The sequence below is a fragment of the Ursus arctos genome, unplaced genomic scaffold (genome assembly GCF_023065955.2).
Source record: "Ursus arctos isolate Adak ecotype North America unplaced genomic scaffold, UrsArc2.0 scaffold_5, whole genome shotgun sequence".
NCBI lineage: Eukaryota > Metazoa > Chordata > Mammalia > Carnivora > Ursidae > Ursus > Ursus arctos.
Window position 1 is genome coordinate 66,271,951 of NW_026623067.1, and position 14,576 is coordinate 66,286,526.

At 37.5% G+C, this 14,576-nt stretch overlaps 1 protein-coding gene across 7 annotated transcripts in view; it reads left to right on the plus strand.

The window, feature by feature from the left end:
• Nucleotides 1-12,810, plus strand: part of VCAN (versican) — a 154,058-nt gene extending 141,248 nt beyond the window's left edge. For all 7 annotated transcript variants that reach the window (XM_044384055.3, XM_026498668.4, XM_057307391.1 and 4 more), the window contains 3 exons: nucleotides 4,509-4,653; nucleotides 11,357-11,539; nucleotides 11,685-12,810. In XM_044384055.3, the coding sequence (XP_044239990.2) occupies nucleotides 4,509-4,653; nucleotides 11,357-11,539; nucleotides 11,685-11,812 (456 nt within the window). In that variant the 3' untranslated portion in view covers nucleotides 11,813-12,810. The remainder of the gene's footprint in view (nucleotides 1-4,508; nucleotides 4,654-11,356; nucleotides 11,540-11,684) is intronic.
• Nucleotides 12,811-14,576: the final 1,766 nt, after the last annotated feature.

A 14,576-nucleotide genomic window follows, 5' to 3' on the forward strand; every position in this document is an offset into this window, starting at 1 on the left:
AAGAAAGTTATTCAGAAAAGTGAAGTTTCCTTTGCTAAGTGAGTTAGGCAATAACATGGAACAAAATCAAAGCATCCTAGCCAAAATAAATCTGCACGATGGAGCTATCAGATATGAGGTAATAGTGTGACATGCCTGTGGGTATCAGACATTCTTGTGAAAACCACAGACCCAAAGTTTGGTCCTGCACCATTAAGTCACAGTTCTGCCCAAGCAGCAACACAGAACACAGGTTTTAAATCACTGTCGCAAGCCAAATGTAATTCCCACCAAAAACAATTAAATCTTTTACCAGAGGTCTGAGTCTGGGCAGCGTAAGCCCTGAGAATCACTTCAGTGGCCTGGAATCTGAATCACATTTCAGTGTGAAAATGAGACGGTCATTGTTCAGATCAGGAGGAAATGTCAGCTGCAAAATCCGTGGCAGTCAAGTAACTGGCAACTTGAAGTGATATTTGTTGAGGTTAAATTAGAAAAGGGTTAGCTAAGAATTTTATAAGTTCTTTCTGATCACTGCATAGATCATTTTACATTGTTCATTTTTACCAATTTGAAAAATAATCCGTGTTCACTCTAGGGAAGTGGAAAATATAGAAGAATATATAGACCAAAATATTACCTCTGTCTCAGAGAACTCAGATATAAGCTTTGTCACATTTTACTGCATTTCCTTTTGGTCTATCACAGACGTGCAAATGGGTGTGCACGCACACACACACACAGCTGTATCTGAGAGTATGTGTAAAATTCGGATCATTGTGTGTTTTTAGTATTTTGCTTTTTAATTTTAACTTAACATGTCTTTTAACATTTTCCATCTCCTTATATATTTTTCACAGACAAGATATTTAGTGCTTATATGATATACCACTTGTCTGACCATACCCGTGCCATAATTTATTGAATATATATACACTCTGTAGATTTTTACCCAATTACTGCTAGTATAAATAATATTTTAGATAAACTACTGTCTCATCTCTGATTACTTTTTAGGATAGAATTTTAGAAGTAGAATTAGGGGGTCTAAGGGTTGGAACTTTTTGAGGCTCTTGATACATATTACCAACCGTTTTCCAGAATGGTTACTGCCTGTCTCTCCCACCATTTGGTAGCAGCAGGCAACATCTTCGATTAGAAGTAGATATGGATAAGGAAGAATGCAACACACGCTGTTGTTCATTATTCCTAAATATCAAATTATTTATTAAACAGTACCAGTGTGTGCCAGGTGTAATTCCTAGCCCTGAGGATACAGTAGTAAACAAAAGCACCCCAAATTCATGTCTTCAATGAGCTTACATTCTACTAAGAAGAAGAAACTACAACACATAAATTATATGGGACGTTAGAAGTTAATAGTTGTTGCGAAGACAAAGCAAGGGAGAGACATGAGCAGTGTGGGGAGGGGCAGGGAAGCAGGGAGCATTGCACAGTCTGCACGTCCTGTTGAAATGTTGGAACATTTTCCACCTTTGACTTTTACTCATTTCCGTAAGAGGTTAGTTAGAAAGTAAGCTAGAAATCATTGAGTTCCAAAATCCATAAATATTTGAGGAATTCTGCAACCTTTGGCCATTAAAAAGTATTAAATACAGATCTTTGTTAGTTTCAAGGAATTCCTATTCCTTTGCTTATTCATTTCATTTCATTTAACAATTTTTATTTTGATCCTGTTTTAACTTGTCTGTTAACGACCATTTAGTTATATACATCAGCAACAGGCTGAATGTGACTTCTATCTCTGCTTTTTTGTTCCATTTCCTTGTTTATGATCTACTTAAAAAGACTAGCAAAAAGACAAAAAAAGGCTTCATGGGTGAAGGGGGAGAGATGATAAGGGAAGGGAAGTTAGCAAAGAGAAGGAAATAGAGAAATAATTAGAAACCCATTTCTAGAGCAAATGTCAGTTCCTGGTTGCAGGGAGACCTGCCGCTCAGAGACACTTCTGTGAGTATGGTCCTGTGAGCATCCTTTCCAAGGCCGTCTGGACCGTAACTCAGTGGTACCATTTAGGCTACTAGAATTGGATTTCAGTCCATATAATTTCTGGATTTCCACCAGAAAAATAACACCCTTCATTCTGTGTTTTGGTAAAAGCAGACAAACCAAAAACAGCCCACAAAAAACAAACGGAAACAAAAAAACCACAGCCTTTATTAAGCTTCCCTTGGTTCTTTGCAATTTTATTACTTTCCAAAGACTCTTTTTTACATAGCGGGGATCTCTTATCTCCTATCTTAATTTTGGCATGATTGAGGAGGCTTTTAAAGCAAAGCTATGCAAATAAATTGAAGGAAAAGTAGAAAGTCTCTTAATCTGGAGGCTTTCAAACTTTAGATCTTCTCACAAATTATTTTATCAAAGATCAAGGTTTTTACCCTACTTAAAAGTTTTGAAAGCTCTTTTTTTTTCTGAGAAGAAAGAAAAAATACAGATATTCTCTAAGCTATTTTATTATGTGTTTTTAAAAGACGTAAAAGGTAGCCATGGTGCTTTTTGTTTGTTTGGTTGGTTGGTTTTGGTTTTTTGGCATGCCCCGAATTGGAAACAGTTGCTTTACTCTTACATACAGTTTTTTCTTCCCCAACTTTATCTTTCCCAAATAAAATCTCTTAATTCACTTCAAGCCACAGCCTTATTTTAAATATAATTCAAGGAAAGACTTATAAATCTGTAGGCCCAGAAAAGATAGTCCTATTAGCCATCATTACATCAACCTGAATCTGTCCTTCTACTGAGTGAAGGCAGTTTGTGTTCACCTGTGTTGTCAGCATTAATGTAAGATGTGCAACATGACGGTAGGCAAAGCATATTGGCAAAGTGATTCTCAAGTTGAGCCTGAAAGACACTGAACAAACGTATCCCATGTCACATTCTAGTTACAAGGAGACCCAAGACTAGGCGGTCACTCTCTGATTTATAGTCCAAAGTTTATTATTTTTGAATAGGCAGGGCCTGTGTTTTTCATATAATTATAGGCTATGGGGGCAGCATTTTAAGGTAATAATAAATTAATGTAAACCCAAGAATCTTGGGTGCCTAACATCTCAGAGGTTCAGGTTACTCTCAATCCTGCTGGATGCTTTTAAGAGATAATGCATACCAAGAACCTAGAAGAGGCTTCATCCATTCTAGGTGCTAAACAAATGACAGGTGTTACTTTGACAGAAGGTAAAAGATATTTCTGGTTATATATCATTGCTCAGACTGGGGAATCAAAAGATACCATCTAGGGATGCCTGGGTGGCTTAGTTGGTTAAGCGTCTGCCTTCGGCTCAGGTCATGATCCCAGAGTTCTGGGATCGAGTCCTGCATCAGGCTCCTTCTTAGCGGGGAGCCTGCTGCTCCCCCTGCTTGTGCTTGCTCTCTCTCTCTCTGACAAATAAATAAATAAAATCTTTTAAAAAAGATAGCATCTAAAGACACAAAGACACAGATATAAAGATAACCAATAGAAAAACATCAAATCAGTAAAATTCAATACATCTGAACGTAAATTGCACAAAGAAAAGCAAATATATATTTTATAGTATATGTATTTTTTAAAGATTTATTTATTCGAGAGAGAGAGCTCATGCACACACACCCATGTGTGAGTTGGGGGAAGGGCAGAGGGAGAGACTCTCAAGCATCCACCCACTGAGCTTGGAGCCCATGAGATCATGACCTGAACCAAAACCAAGAGTTAGATGCTTAACCGACTGAGCCACCCAGCGCCCCATAGTAAGAAATATTTTTAAAAGCTTATCTTTTATGTCAATATACTTAAATGTGATAAATGTTCCTATTAAGAGAAAACAACTTCTAGTTTAGATCATAAAGCAAAACTTAACTGTGTGGTGCACACAGGAATCACATCTGAAACAGAATTACTCAGGAAGGTTGAATATGAAATGATAGGTGTATGTATATTGGATAACTGAAAAATAAATATAGCAAACATCTCAGTTCTTTTAACCAAATAAATGAACTTAGATAAAAACAATCACATTAAATAAGGCAAGAAAAGGTACTTTAAAGTGATAAGATGTAAAAGAAAGAATAAAAATCCTATTGTATTATAATCACAACTACATTAAATTATACCTGCAGGTAAGGCCTGGGAGAAAACATGACAGAGTGACGAGATTATGGATTTTTTTCTCTACTTCCACTTCCACTAATATTGTTATGTTTAATAATAATAACATGATTAAATTTCTGAAGTTGAGCATTGATTATATATTTTGAAATCTGGGATGACTAGAACAAAATTTCTCAGACATAACTCACTGCCAAAGGGAAAAAAATACATGTTTGTTGAAGAGAGACTTTGAGATATATATTTTTTCCACTCAGAGTGTAAAAGTCTTTTTCTTTACCATGAAAATCATTTTAATTAGATAGTTCAAAAGAAGTTGTTGAGTCTTTCTAATTCCATTGTCACGTTATGGCCCCATCACTCTTATCATTTACTACTTTTTAACCATCAAGTAGTTAGTTCTGTTCTTCCTCCATTTTCACAGCAATATGAGAACTGGAGGCCCAACCAGCCAGACAGCTTCTTTTCTGCTGGAGAAGATTGTGTTGTAATCATTTGGCATGAGAATGGCCAATGGAATGATGTTCCCTGCAATTATCATCTCACCTATACCTGCAAGAAAGGAACAGGTAATGATTAATTAATAATGTACTTAATCTGCATTTCAGTTATCAAGTGCGTTCGGGAAGAATAAACTTCATTCCTTCAAGACACGCACTGAATGTCACGTGTGACATCTCTTGCTGCCTCTGGAATATTTCACTCTTCCAATACATTTGAAAAGTTTGTTTTCAGTAATGTCTTTACCTTAAATTTCAGATGCTAAGTTAACAATGTAGCATTTATATTAAAAAAAAAAAAAGGCAGCTACCTGGCAGTATCTTTAAGAAAAACAAAGTGCTGTCGAAGAGCCTATCCACCTGTTTATTCTGATGTGAACATTAAGAAAAACTAGTTATCAACATTTAAAAATTGGGATACTTATAAAATAATCTGGATTTTTTACTTTTGTAGAAAAATAAGTACTGGTACCATTTGGTCCGTGTTCAAATTTATGAGTGCTTTGAAGTGCTGGAGCTGAAAACCAACACTCTCCTTCAGTGGGGACTACAGTCTCCAGCTCTTGGCTCCTTCCCTCATTGTACTTAAGTGCCTGGCCTTTGTAGGCATTTGAATTTTTTCATCATTCCCTTAGAAGCTCCTTGTGTGTAAACAATAGCACAAAGCAAAATTGCTGTATCTCTGGCTGAAAACCTTCAACATGTGATAAAATAATAGCATTTGAAATGTAAGCTCTGTAATGAGAATTGCTTAGTTGACATTAAACAGATAAAATTACGAATCCTGATTTTAAAAAGTGTTTATTATTGACCAGTGTGTTTGAACTTCTAAGGCACACTGTCTAGACTTCTTTCTTTAAAAAATAGGAATTCTATAAAATTTTTTTAACCTGCTTACAATTGATAATGGTGTTAGAACATGAAAATTTAGCTTCTAAATTTACCCAGACTGTTTCATTGAGTTAGAGTACAAATGCAAAATATGAAATCCATTTGATTTGTCTTTGGATAAAAAATAATCAACTAAAAATACACACTCTGTAGATATTTTAGGAAAGACTTCCACTCTAACAGTAAGAAATTCTGTCAGAAGAAAGAAAACACTGAGATGCACAGAGCTCAGATGAAACTCAACTGTTGGCCTATCTCTCTGTTATTCTCTTACTAAAGCAGAATTGACTCTGAATACCCTTTCTGTATATGAGCAGCTTCCCTGGCTACGTGCATTACTCCCGTATTTCTGCCACGGGACTCATGAAAATAGCAAATCAAGTGTTTTCTGTTTTCCTTGTTTCTAGTGTAAGAAGTATTTAATGAGCTGTTTGTCAATCTGAATGTCATGTTTGTCTTCTTAGGTCTCCAAATGTTCCCTGGAGTCACACTTTTCTCTTTGTGATCCGAGCATTCTTCTAGTTCCCCTGTTATTTTTTCCTAAAGCAGGGTTTCTCAACAGCAGCTCTGTTCATCTTTTGGTCCAGACAGTGCTTAGTTGTGCGGGCTATCCTGTGCGTTAAAGAGGTTTAGCAGGACTTCTGCCCTCAGTGCACTGAAGGCCAATAACGTTCTCCTCCACTCCACGTCTTCCTCCTTTCCTTTGTACTGTCAGTGTCTCTAGACTTCACCACCTATCCCTGGGGAGGGAGGGAGAGGAAGAGAATTGCTCCAGGTTGACCACCACAGCCCTATAGCTACAAAGGTTTCACAAAAACAGCACCATGGTTTGCATTTCCCGAGGGGGAAGGAGATTTATAAAACATTGGCCCCACCTCATTAAAGGGAAAACAAAACAAAACAAAACAAAACAAAACAAAATGATTCTTGTATTTTATCATCCTACTGTTGGACTTTTAGTCATAGAGACTTAGTTCTTTGTTAAGCAATACTCTGGAGAATTTTATAAATGTAGACTTTCATAAAAGACTCGTTTCTCCTTTCAGATTATCTTAGACACCTTTACACATACAGACCTAAGTAATTCTACTTTCAGTTAATACTTGTAAAGAGAATTATATTTTCCAGTTTTACGGAGAGATAATTCATAAATCACTGTGTAGGTTTAAGGCATACCAGGTGATGGCTTGATTTACATATATTGTGAAATGATTACCACAGTTTGGCTAATATCCATCTTCTCACATAGTAAAATAAAAAGAAAAGAAAGAAGAAAAGAATAAAGGGGAAAAAAATGTTCTTGTGATGAGAACTCTTAGGATTTACTCTCCTCAACTTTCCTGTATGTCAAGCAGCAGCATTAGCCACAGTCCTCAGCTTACATTACACCCTCAGTACTTACGTATCTTACAACTGGAAGTTTGTACCTTTGACCGCTTTCCTCCAATTCCCCCACCTCCTACCCCCGACCCTGGTAACCACATGTCTGATCTCCTGTTCTATGAGTCTGTTTGGTTTCTTTATATATTTCTCTCCTCTTCCTGTTTTTTTGTTTGTTTTAGTTTCCACGTATTTAGATTTAGGTTTTAGATTTGCTTGAGATTCCACATGTAAGGGGGATCGTACAGTATCTGTCTTTCTCTGTTGGACATACTTCACTTGGATTATGCCCTCAGGGTCCCTTCGTGGTGTCCTAGATAGTAGGATTTCCTCATTCGTCACGGCCGAATAGTACTCTGTTGTACATGTATGTATGTATTCCACAGCTTCTTTATGTACTCATCTCCTGGAGGACACTCAGGTGTTTCCAGGTCTTGGCTATTGTGGGTAATGCTGCAGTGAACATGGGGGTGCAGGTATCTTTCAGCGCTAGTGTTTTTGTTACCTTTGGATATGTTCCCAGAAGCAGAATTACTGGATATATAGCAGTTCTATTTTACTTTTTTGAGGTTCCCCCAAACCTCCTCCTTACTTTCCCAGTATCTGTATCAATTTACAATCTCACAAGAGTTCCCTTTTCTCCGCATCCTCACCGGCGTCTGTTATCTCTTGTCTTTTTGATGCTAGCCATTCAAATAAGCTTGAGGTGAAATGTCATCATGGTTTTAACTTGCATTCCCTCAGGACTAGTGATGTTGAGCATCTTTTCACCTACCTTTTGGCCTTTCATATATCTTTGGAGAAATGTCTCTTCAGGTCCTTTGCCCAGTTTTTAATTGGGTTGTTTGGAGTTGTCGTCAGCCCTCCTGGTCAGAGGGACTGGAAGACACTCTCCACAGCAGGTGGGGCTGTGACTCAGCACCTTTCCTGGATGTGGGCAAACCAGGCTCTGGGGCTGGCAAATCTCCTCATTTGGGGATCTGAATAAGGCAGATCTGTGCCCCGCCAAGGTCCCTGGTCAGAGCGTGCCTTTGCCTGTGCTCTGCAGGTAAGGCAAGCTGCTGCCTGGGGTTACTCGTTCGTTAGGCGCTGCAGGTATGAGTTGGGTCCGCCAAGGTTCAAGTGCTGGTTGTTGGAGGCCCTCCCGCTTCGCAGTCACAGTCACATTCCCAGTGGCTGGACCCCAGGGTTCCCGCTGTAAGTCCTGTGGTGCAAGAGCAGAGTAGATTGCCCACAAAGCATCCCACAATGCTGGGGAGGCTGGTTGTCTTCCGGGGGTTGTTTTTGCAACTTCGGGAACCTGCGGCTCAGGAAAGACCTCTGCACAGGGTGCCGCACAGTCGTGGAGGAGGAGCAAAGTGATCAACCTTTAACCCCTTCTCTTATCCTGCTAGTGTCATCTGTCTTGGTCTGTGTGGTGCAGGGGGTGCTTCAACCTCACCTCCCTATACGAGCATTCTCTCGGGGGTGTCTCGTTCTTGAATAGCTGCTAGTTGTCCTTGGCAACGTCACTCTCAAAGCATGTTTTTTAAGAGCGTAGTGCGTGCTGCCCGCTCATGTTTGGAGCACCTGCAGGCCCCTTACAGTCCCATCTGTTTACTTACCAGTTCCAACCGTAGATGACGACTTCATTCCCTCACTTTTCACTTTAGTATCATCACACATGCTTGTATTTGTAAACAGCAAATTGTTTTGTTTTGCACATTTTTGAGCTTCAAGTAGAATCATTCTGTATGTATTTTGTGACTTGCTTTTTTTGTTCAGCATTGTTCATGAGATGTATCCATGTTGATACATTCAGCTGTATTTCTTCACTTTGCTGCTTATAGTGTGTTATGTATCCCTAACTCCATAATAGTTTGTTTACCAATTCTCCTGTCAGTAAACATTTGGGTTATTTTGGGTGTTTTTGCTCTTATAAACCCTGTTTCAGTCAAAGGCTTGAACCTGTTCCTAGCTGGCCTTTGGGAGCTCCCGTGGGCTATTTTTCCAGGAGTGACATTGCTGAGTCATAGGATATATGTACCATCAAATTTACTAAAAAATGCCGTATTGTTTTCCAAAGTAGTTGTACCAATTTGCACTCCCACCAGCAGTGTGTGAGAGGTCCTGTTACTCTACGTCTTCTCTAACGATTGGTATTATTGAATTTTAAAATTTTTGCCAATCTAATGGGTATGAAATGTTATCTCTTGTGATTTCATTTGCATTTTCTTGGATACTTTTCCCTGAATAGCATTTCATACGCTCACATGTCATTCCCTTATAGCTCTTCTGTACAGCTTCTGTTCATATCTATTCCTTATTTTTAAAAATTGATTGCTTTTCTTTTATATGATTTATTAGCATCCTTTTAATATCCTGGTTAGTAATCCTTTGACAATTATATATGTTGCATATATCTTCTCCCAGTTTGTACATTGTTTTTACTTTTATACTGTGGTATTTATTGATGAACAGAATTCTCCATTTTGTTGCATTTTCCTTTATGGTTCAAACCTTTTTGTTTTTTTACCTACCCTAAAGTCAGAAAGATATTCCATATTGTTTTCTAAATGTTTTATAGTTTTTGCCTTCTTTATTTTTATATTTAAACCATCTAGAATTGATTTCCCATGTATTCTCTGAGGTAGGGAACCAAGTACATTTTCATCCATAATAATACCCAGTTGTCCAAGTGAAAAAACTACCTTTCCCCCACTTTTTCGCCATGTGGCTTCTGTCAAGTATCGAGCATGTATGCATGGATCTATTTCTGGTCTATTTGCCTGTCCTTCCCAGTACTGCACTCATTGAATTATTTTAGCTTTATTATAAGTCTTCATATATCATTTTGGAAGAAATCTATACATTGATAATGACAACTTTTAATTTGTTGGCATAGCACAGAATCAAGTATAAATGATTTATCTAATTGATAGTTTTTAACCTTCTATATCTCTTTGGTTTCATTCTCTCTGATACTTGCTAATATATCTGGACCAGTATAGGCTACAGATATTCCAGATTGGAGTTATCGTTGATCCATATACATAGTGTAGTTGAAAATGACATATTTTTCTAGAAATTGCGGTTTATCTTATAGGAATTTGTGAAGATCAAATATTCACATGCACAAATAGTTCTAATTTCTTAGTTATAGGTAGTATGACTTCATAATCTATTTTTAGGTTATGTCTGAGTGACAATGTCTTACGTGAGTAAAAAGATATGCTCGTATTGTGTTTCTTTAAAGATAACTTTGTCACGAGGTCAAAATGTTCCAAGCTGTTTTGTCAGGCAGAAGCAAATTAGAGGAACAAAATATTTAAGTGAAACCACATTTGCCATTGCAAAAGAATATGGTTGTAAACAGCCTTCTGACTATGTAAATAAATTTAATGTTTGTAAACTTTTGATATTAGGATGTTGACATCCAAACATCTTGGTACCAAGATTTCTGGTAATCATTGTCCCGTTGATTTGCATAATTTCATGAGAGCATATGACATGGGCTTTGTGATTCAGAATTCTCAAAGTAAACTATGGAAAGGATGTGCCATTTAGGGAAATCATATTGAAGTTAAGTTATATTTTTATTAGAGACATATAGCAAAACACAGTCAATAAAAGTTAATTATTGAAGTATATAATTTAAAACAACCACACTAATGTTGAATGAAACTGTAAGTTAATACAAATTCAGTTGAATCAATTTTCCCAGGTTTTTGAATTTCAAAACTGCAAGTTTTCTTTTACTGCTATTTCTTTATTATTATTTCTACATTGCTAGGTTTGTTGATATTCAGAATTTCTCATTGTAACTTTAAAATGATGGTTATATATTCCAGGCTTTACCTTTATTTACCCTTCTGAAGAGTTGAAATTTATATTTATAAGTTAATTACGAAGCTGAGGCATGAATACTATGTCTTGAGTTTCCCCCTGTTTCCAGGCAGAAGACAGACAGGGAAAATAAACATAAAGGGAACCAGAGATATTTTCTTTATACTTAGGAATCTATGTTTTGTCCACATTTATTTTATCCATATTTTAGAACTACAATGTTGTTATGGATTGTAAGTTTTTTCAGGGAGGTGACTGTGATAGTTAATTGTCACATATCCATTATTGTCCCAGTCGAAGGTGGGTAATAAATACAAACTTCAGGATGCTGATGGAGACAATACCGACAAGCCACATGTTGGCATGCGACAGGTGCTTTTTAATTTGGAATTTTTCAAAAAGTGACCCTTCCAGATGGATAGTTGAATATATGATCATTTAGCTCAATGATTTTTAATAAAACACGACTGCAGGTGATATAATCTAAGATTTAAACTAGGCCCAGAGCCTCAGGATTTAGTATTTCTCTTGAAAAATTTCAATTCTTTAGTTCTAAATGATTTCCTTTGATGAGGGTGCTTGGTTGGGTAGCAGAAAAAGGGAAAGAGAAAAAAAAAGATTCATACTAATAGAAATATCTACCTTATTGGCTGTAACCCACTTTACTTTTCTTTAGTTGCTTGCGGCCAGCCCCCTGTTGTAGAAAATGCCAAGACCTTTGGAAAGATGAAACCTCGTTATGAAATCAACTCCCTGATTAGATATCACTGCAAAGATGGTTTCATTCAACGCCACCTTCCAACTATCCGTTGCCTAGGAAATGGAAGATGGGCTATGCCTAAAATTACCTGCATGAACCGTAAGTGGTCCTTTAGAAAGAATGGACAACCGTGCTATAACAACTACTAGACACCCTCATTTTACGGCTATGGTATTGGTAGTTTAGGGTATGGAGCAAGTAATATTGTTGTGTTTTCTTTCTTTCTTTCTTTCCTTCCATGTAGCGTCTGCATACCAAAGGACTTACTCTAAGAAATACTTTAAAAATTCCTCATCAGCAAAGGACAATTCAATAAATACATCAAAACATGATCACCGTTGGAGCCGGAGGTGGCAGGAGTCCAGGCGCTGATCCCTAAAATGGCGAACATGTGTTTTCATCATTTCAGCCAAAGTCCTAACTTCCTGTGCCTTTCCTATCACCTCGAGAAGTATTATCAGTTGGTTTGGATTTTTGGACCACCGTCCAGTCATTTGGGGTTGCTGTGCTCCCAAAACGTTTTAAATGAAAGTATTGGCATTCAAAAAGAAAGCTAACAAAATGAAAGAAAATGAGGGCAGAAAGTAACCGTTTCCAGCCTATCTAATTTCTTTAGTTTTCTATTTGCCTCCAGTGCAGACCATTTTATAATGTATACCAGCCTACTGTACTATTTAAAAAGCTCCATTTCAGCACCAATGGCAATGTAAATAAGATGATTTAATGTTGATTTTAATCCTGTATATAAAATAAAAAGTCACACAGAGTTTGGGCATATTTAATGATGATTATGGAGCCTCAGAGGTCTTTAATCATTGGTTCGGCTGCTTTTTGTAGTTTGTTTAGGCTGGAAATGGTTTCACTTGCCCTTTGTCAGCAAGACTGAGGACGGCTTTTCCTGGACAACTAACAAACACAAGGTCTTGTAGGTCACGGCGCCATGTCAGCCATAAGTGCCGTTTGCTTCCATGTGATGCTGAGCCTGGCTGACAGGATCCCCACAGAACTAGGGACTGCACCGTGGAACTCTCCTTTGCTGCATTCCTTTTTCTTCACTTACAAGAAAGGCCTGAATGGAGGACTTTTCTAGGACCAGGAGCATTTTTTAGGGGTCAAAGTGCTAATTATTAACTCAACCAGGTCTCCTTTTTAATGGCTTTCATAACACTAACTTGCAAGGTTACAGATCAACACATTTCAAATGGATATAGACCTAAGGGTTCTGGAGGGTGGGGGATGGTTAAAACAACAACACACATTCAAAGAAAGAAATTTTGTATATATAACCATTTTAATCTTTTATAAAGTTTTGAATGTTCATGTATGAATGCTGCAGCTGTGAAGCATACATAAATAAATGAAGTAAGCCATACTGATTTAATTTATTGGATGTTATTTTCCCCCAAACCTGAAAATTGACCTACTATGCTAGTTATTTTTCAGTGTTAGCCTTTATGCTTCCCCCACACCATTTGGGACCATATAATCTAGGTATTTTGTCCCTGATGAAATAATGTGATGGATAGAACGCATTCAGTGTTTATTATGAGAACAGTGGAAAATGTATAGCTTTCAGCAAATGGTGTTTGCCCATTCTAAGCAAGGAGCTGCAGACGGAGCGTGGGTATTTCTTCCTGTTAGGTGGCGTGTACACGTTGACGTTTCTCCCTATCTCTTCCTACTGTGGTTTCTCCCCTTTATTTGAATAAAGTGACTGCTGAAGATGAATTTGAATCGTTATCCACTTAACGTAATGTTTAAGGAAAGCCCTGTAATGGAAAGAAGGCATTTAGGAGTCCTTCCCTAATTTCAGTTAGAACAATCTTGAGAAGAGTAGACAACAAGTAAAATGCAAGAGGAGCAGACCCAACACGGATTTGTTTCCATGAAACCTCCTTTGGCTTGGAAGAAACAACAGTAGCTCCCACCATCATCAGCGTCTTCGAGCAAGTTCCCTTGGTTGCTGCGCCAAGTATAATCCACCTCCGAGTGTTCAGAGCACAGAACAACACTGTGTTGACCTCTTAGGTTTCAATTTTTCTCTTTCATTACAATGCACATAATACATTCCTGTATTTATATTATAACGTGTATAGTGTAAAATGTGAATGACTGTTGGGGTTTTTACTTTTTTTTTTTTTTTTTTTTGTGAATGAAAATCTAAAACCTTTGTAACTTTTTATACCTGCTTTTGTTTCACCAAAGAAACCTAAAGTCCTTCTTTTACTATACTGTGACTGGTCTGGTTATTTACAACTCGAAATGCTAGTGTGCACCGACATTTTTTACGTTCTAGTTCCATCACAAAGTCAAGCTGCTGGCTTGGATGAAAGGATTTTGTGGCTAGCAGAGAAGTGATTATATATGGACCTGCAAAAATAGAGTAATTCCAATAGTGTTTACATCTACACGATTAGGCATTAATCTCACGTGTGAAAGAAGCATGCAGTAGGAAAAGCAATACCTCACATTACAGAACGTTTCCTGTAAACCAGACCAAGGGCTTTATGTGTACATCTCCCGACAGGCCTGTGAAGGAGGTGCTGTCACTATCTGATTAATGAGAGATCAGCTGTAGAAAACTCAAGTCCTTCGTCCAAAGTCACATAATTAGTTTGTAGTCGATGCAGTTGATCTCCAGAGCCTGCATGATAGCCTCAAGAAAAATACAAAATATTATGTTCCAATTGTTATACATTTAGGAGGTCAATTTACTGACTAGAAGACTCTAACTAAAAAGTGATCAGAAGATGTCAAAAACGTCATTTCTATCTACCCAGTTTTCCATCCATTCCTTAATGTTTGATTCAATCCCTATTTATTGAGTACTTACTATGTTATGTGGTCAGGCACTGTCCTAGGCCCTGGAAATTCAGCCCAGAATGAGCTAGACAGGTCTCTGCCCACATAAAGTTTTTATACTGGACGCTTCCCAAGGGGATTATTTTACAGCCCGTTCTATTCAGTATATTTACGGATCATTTGGGAAAACAAATCCACGATATGTTCTAAGGTTGGAAGATATCAGAAAGGACAAAGGTGAGTTGAAAATTATTTTGAGGTTTCTTTCTTGGAATGTCAAAAATATATGGGAAGTTGGGCATGAATAGATGCAGAAGAGATTCTTTTCCTTGCT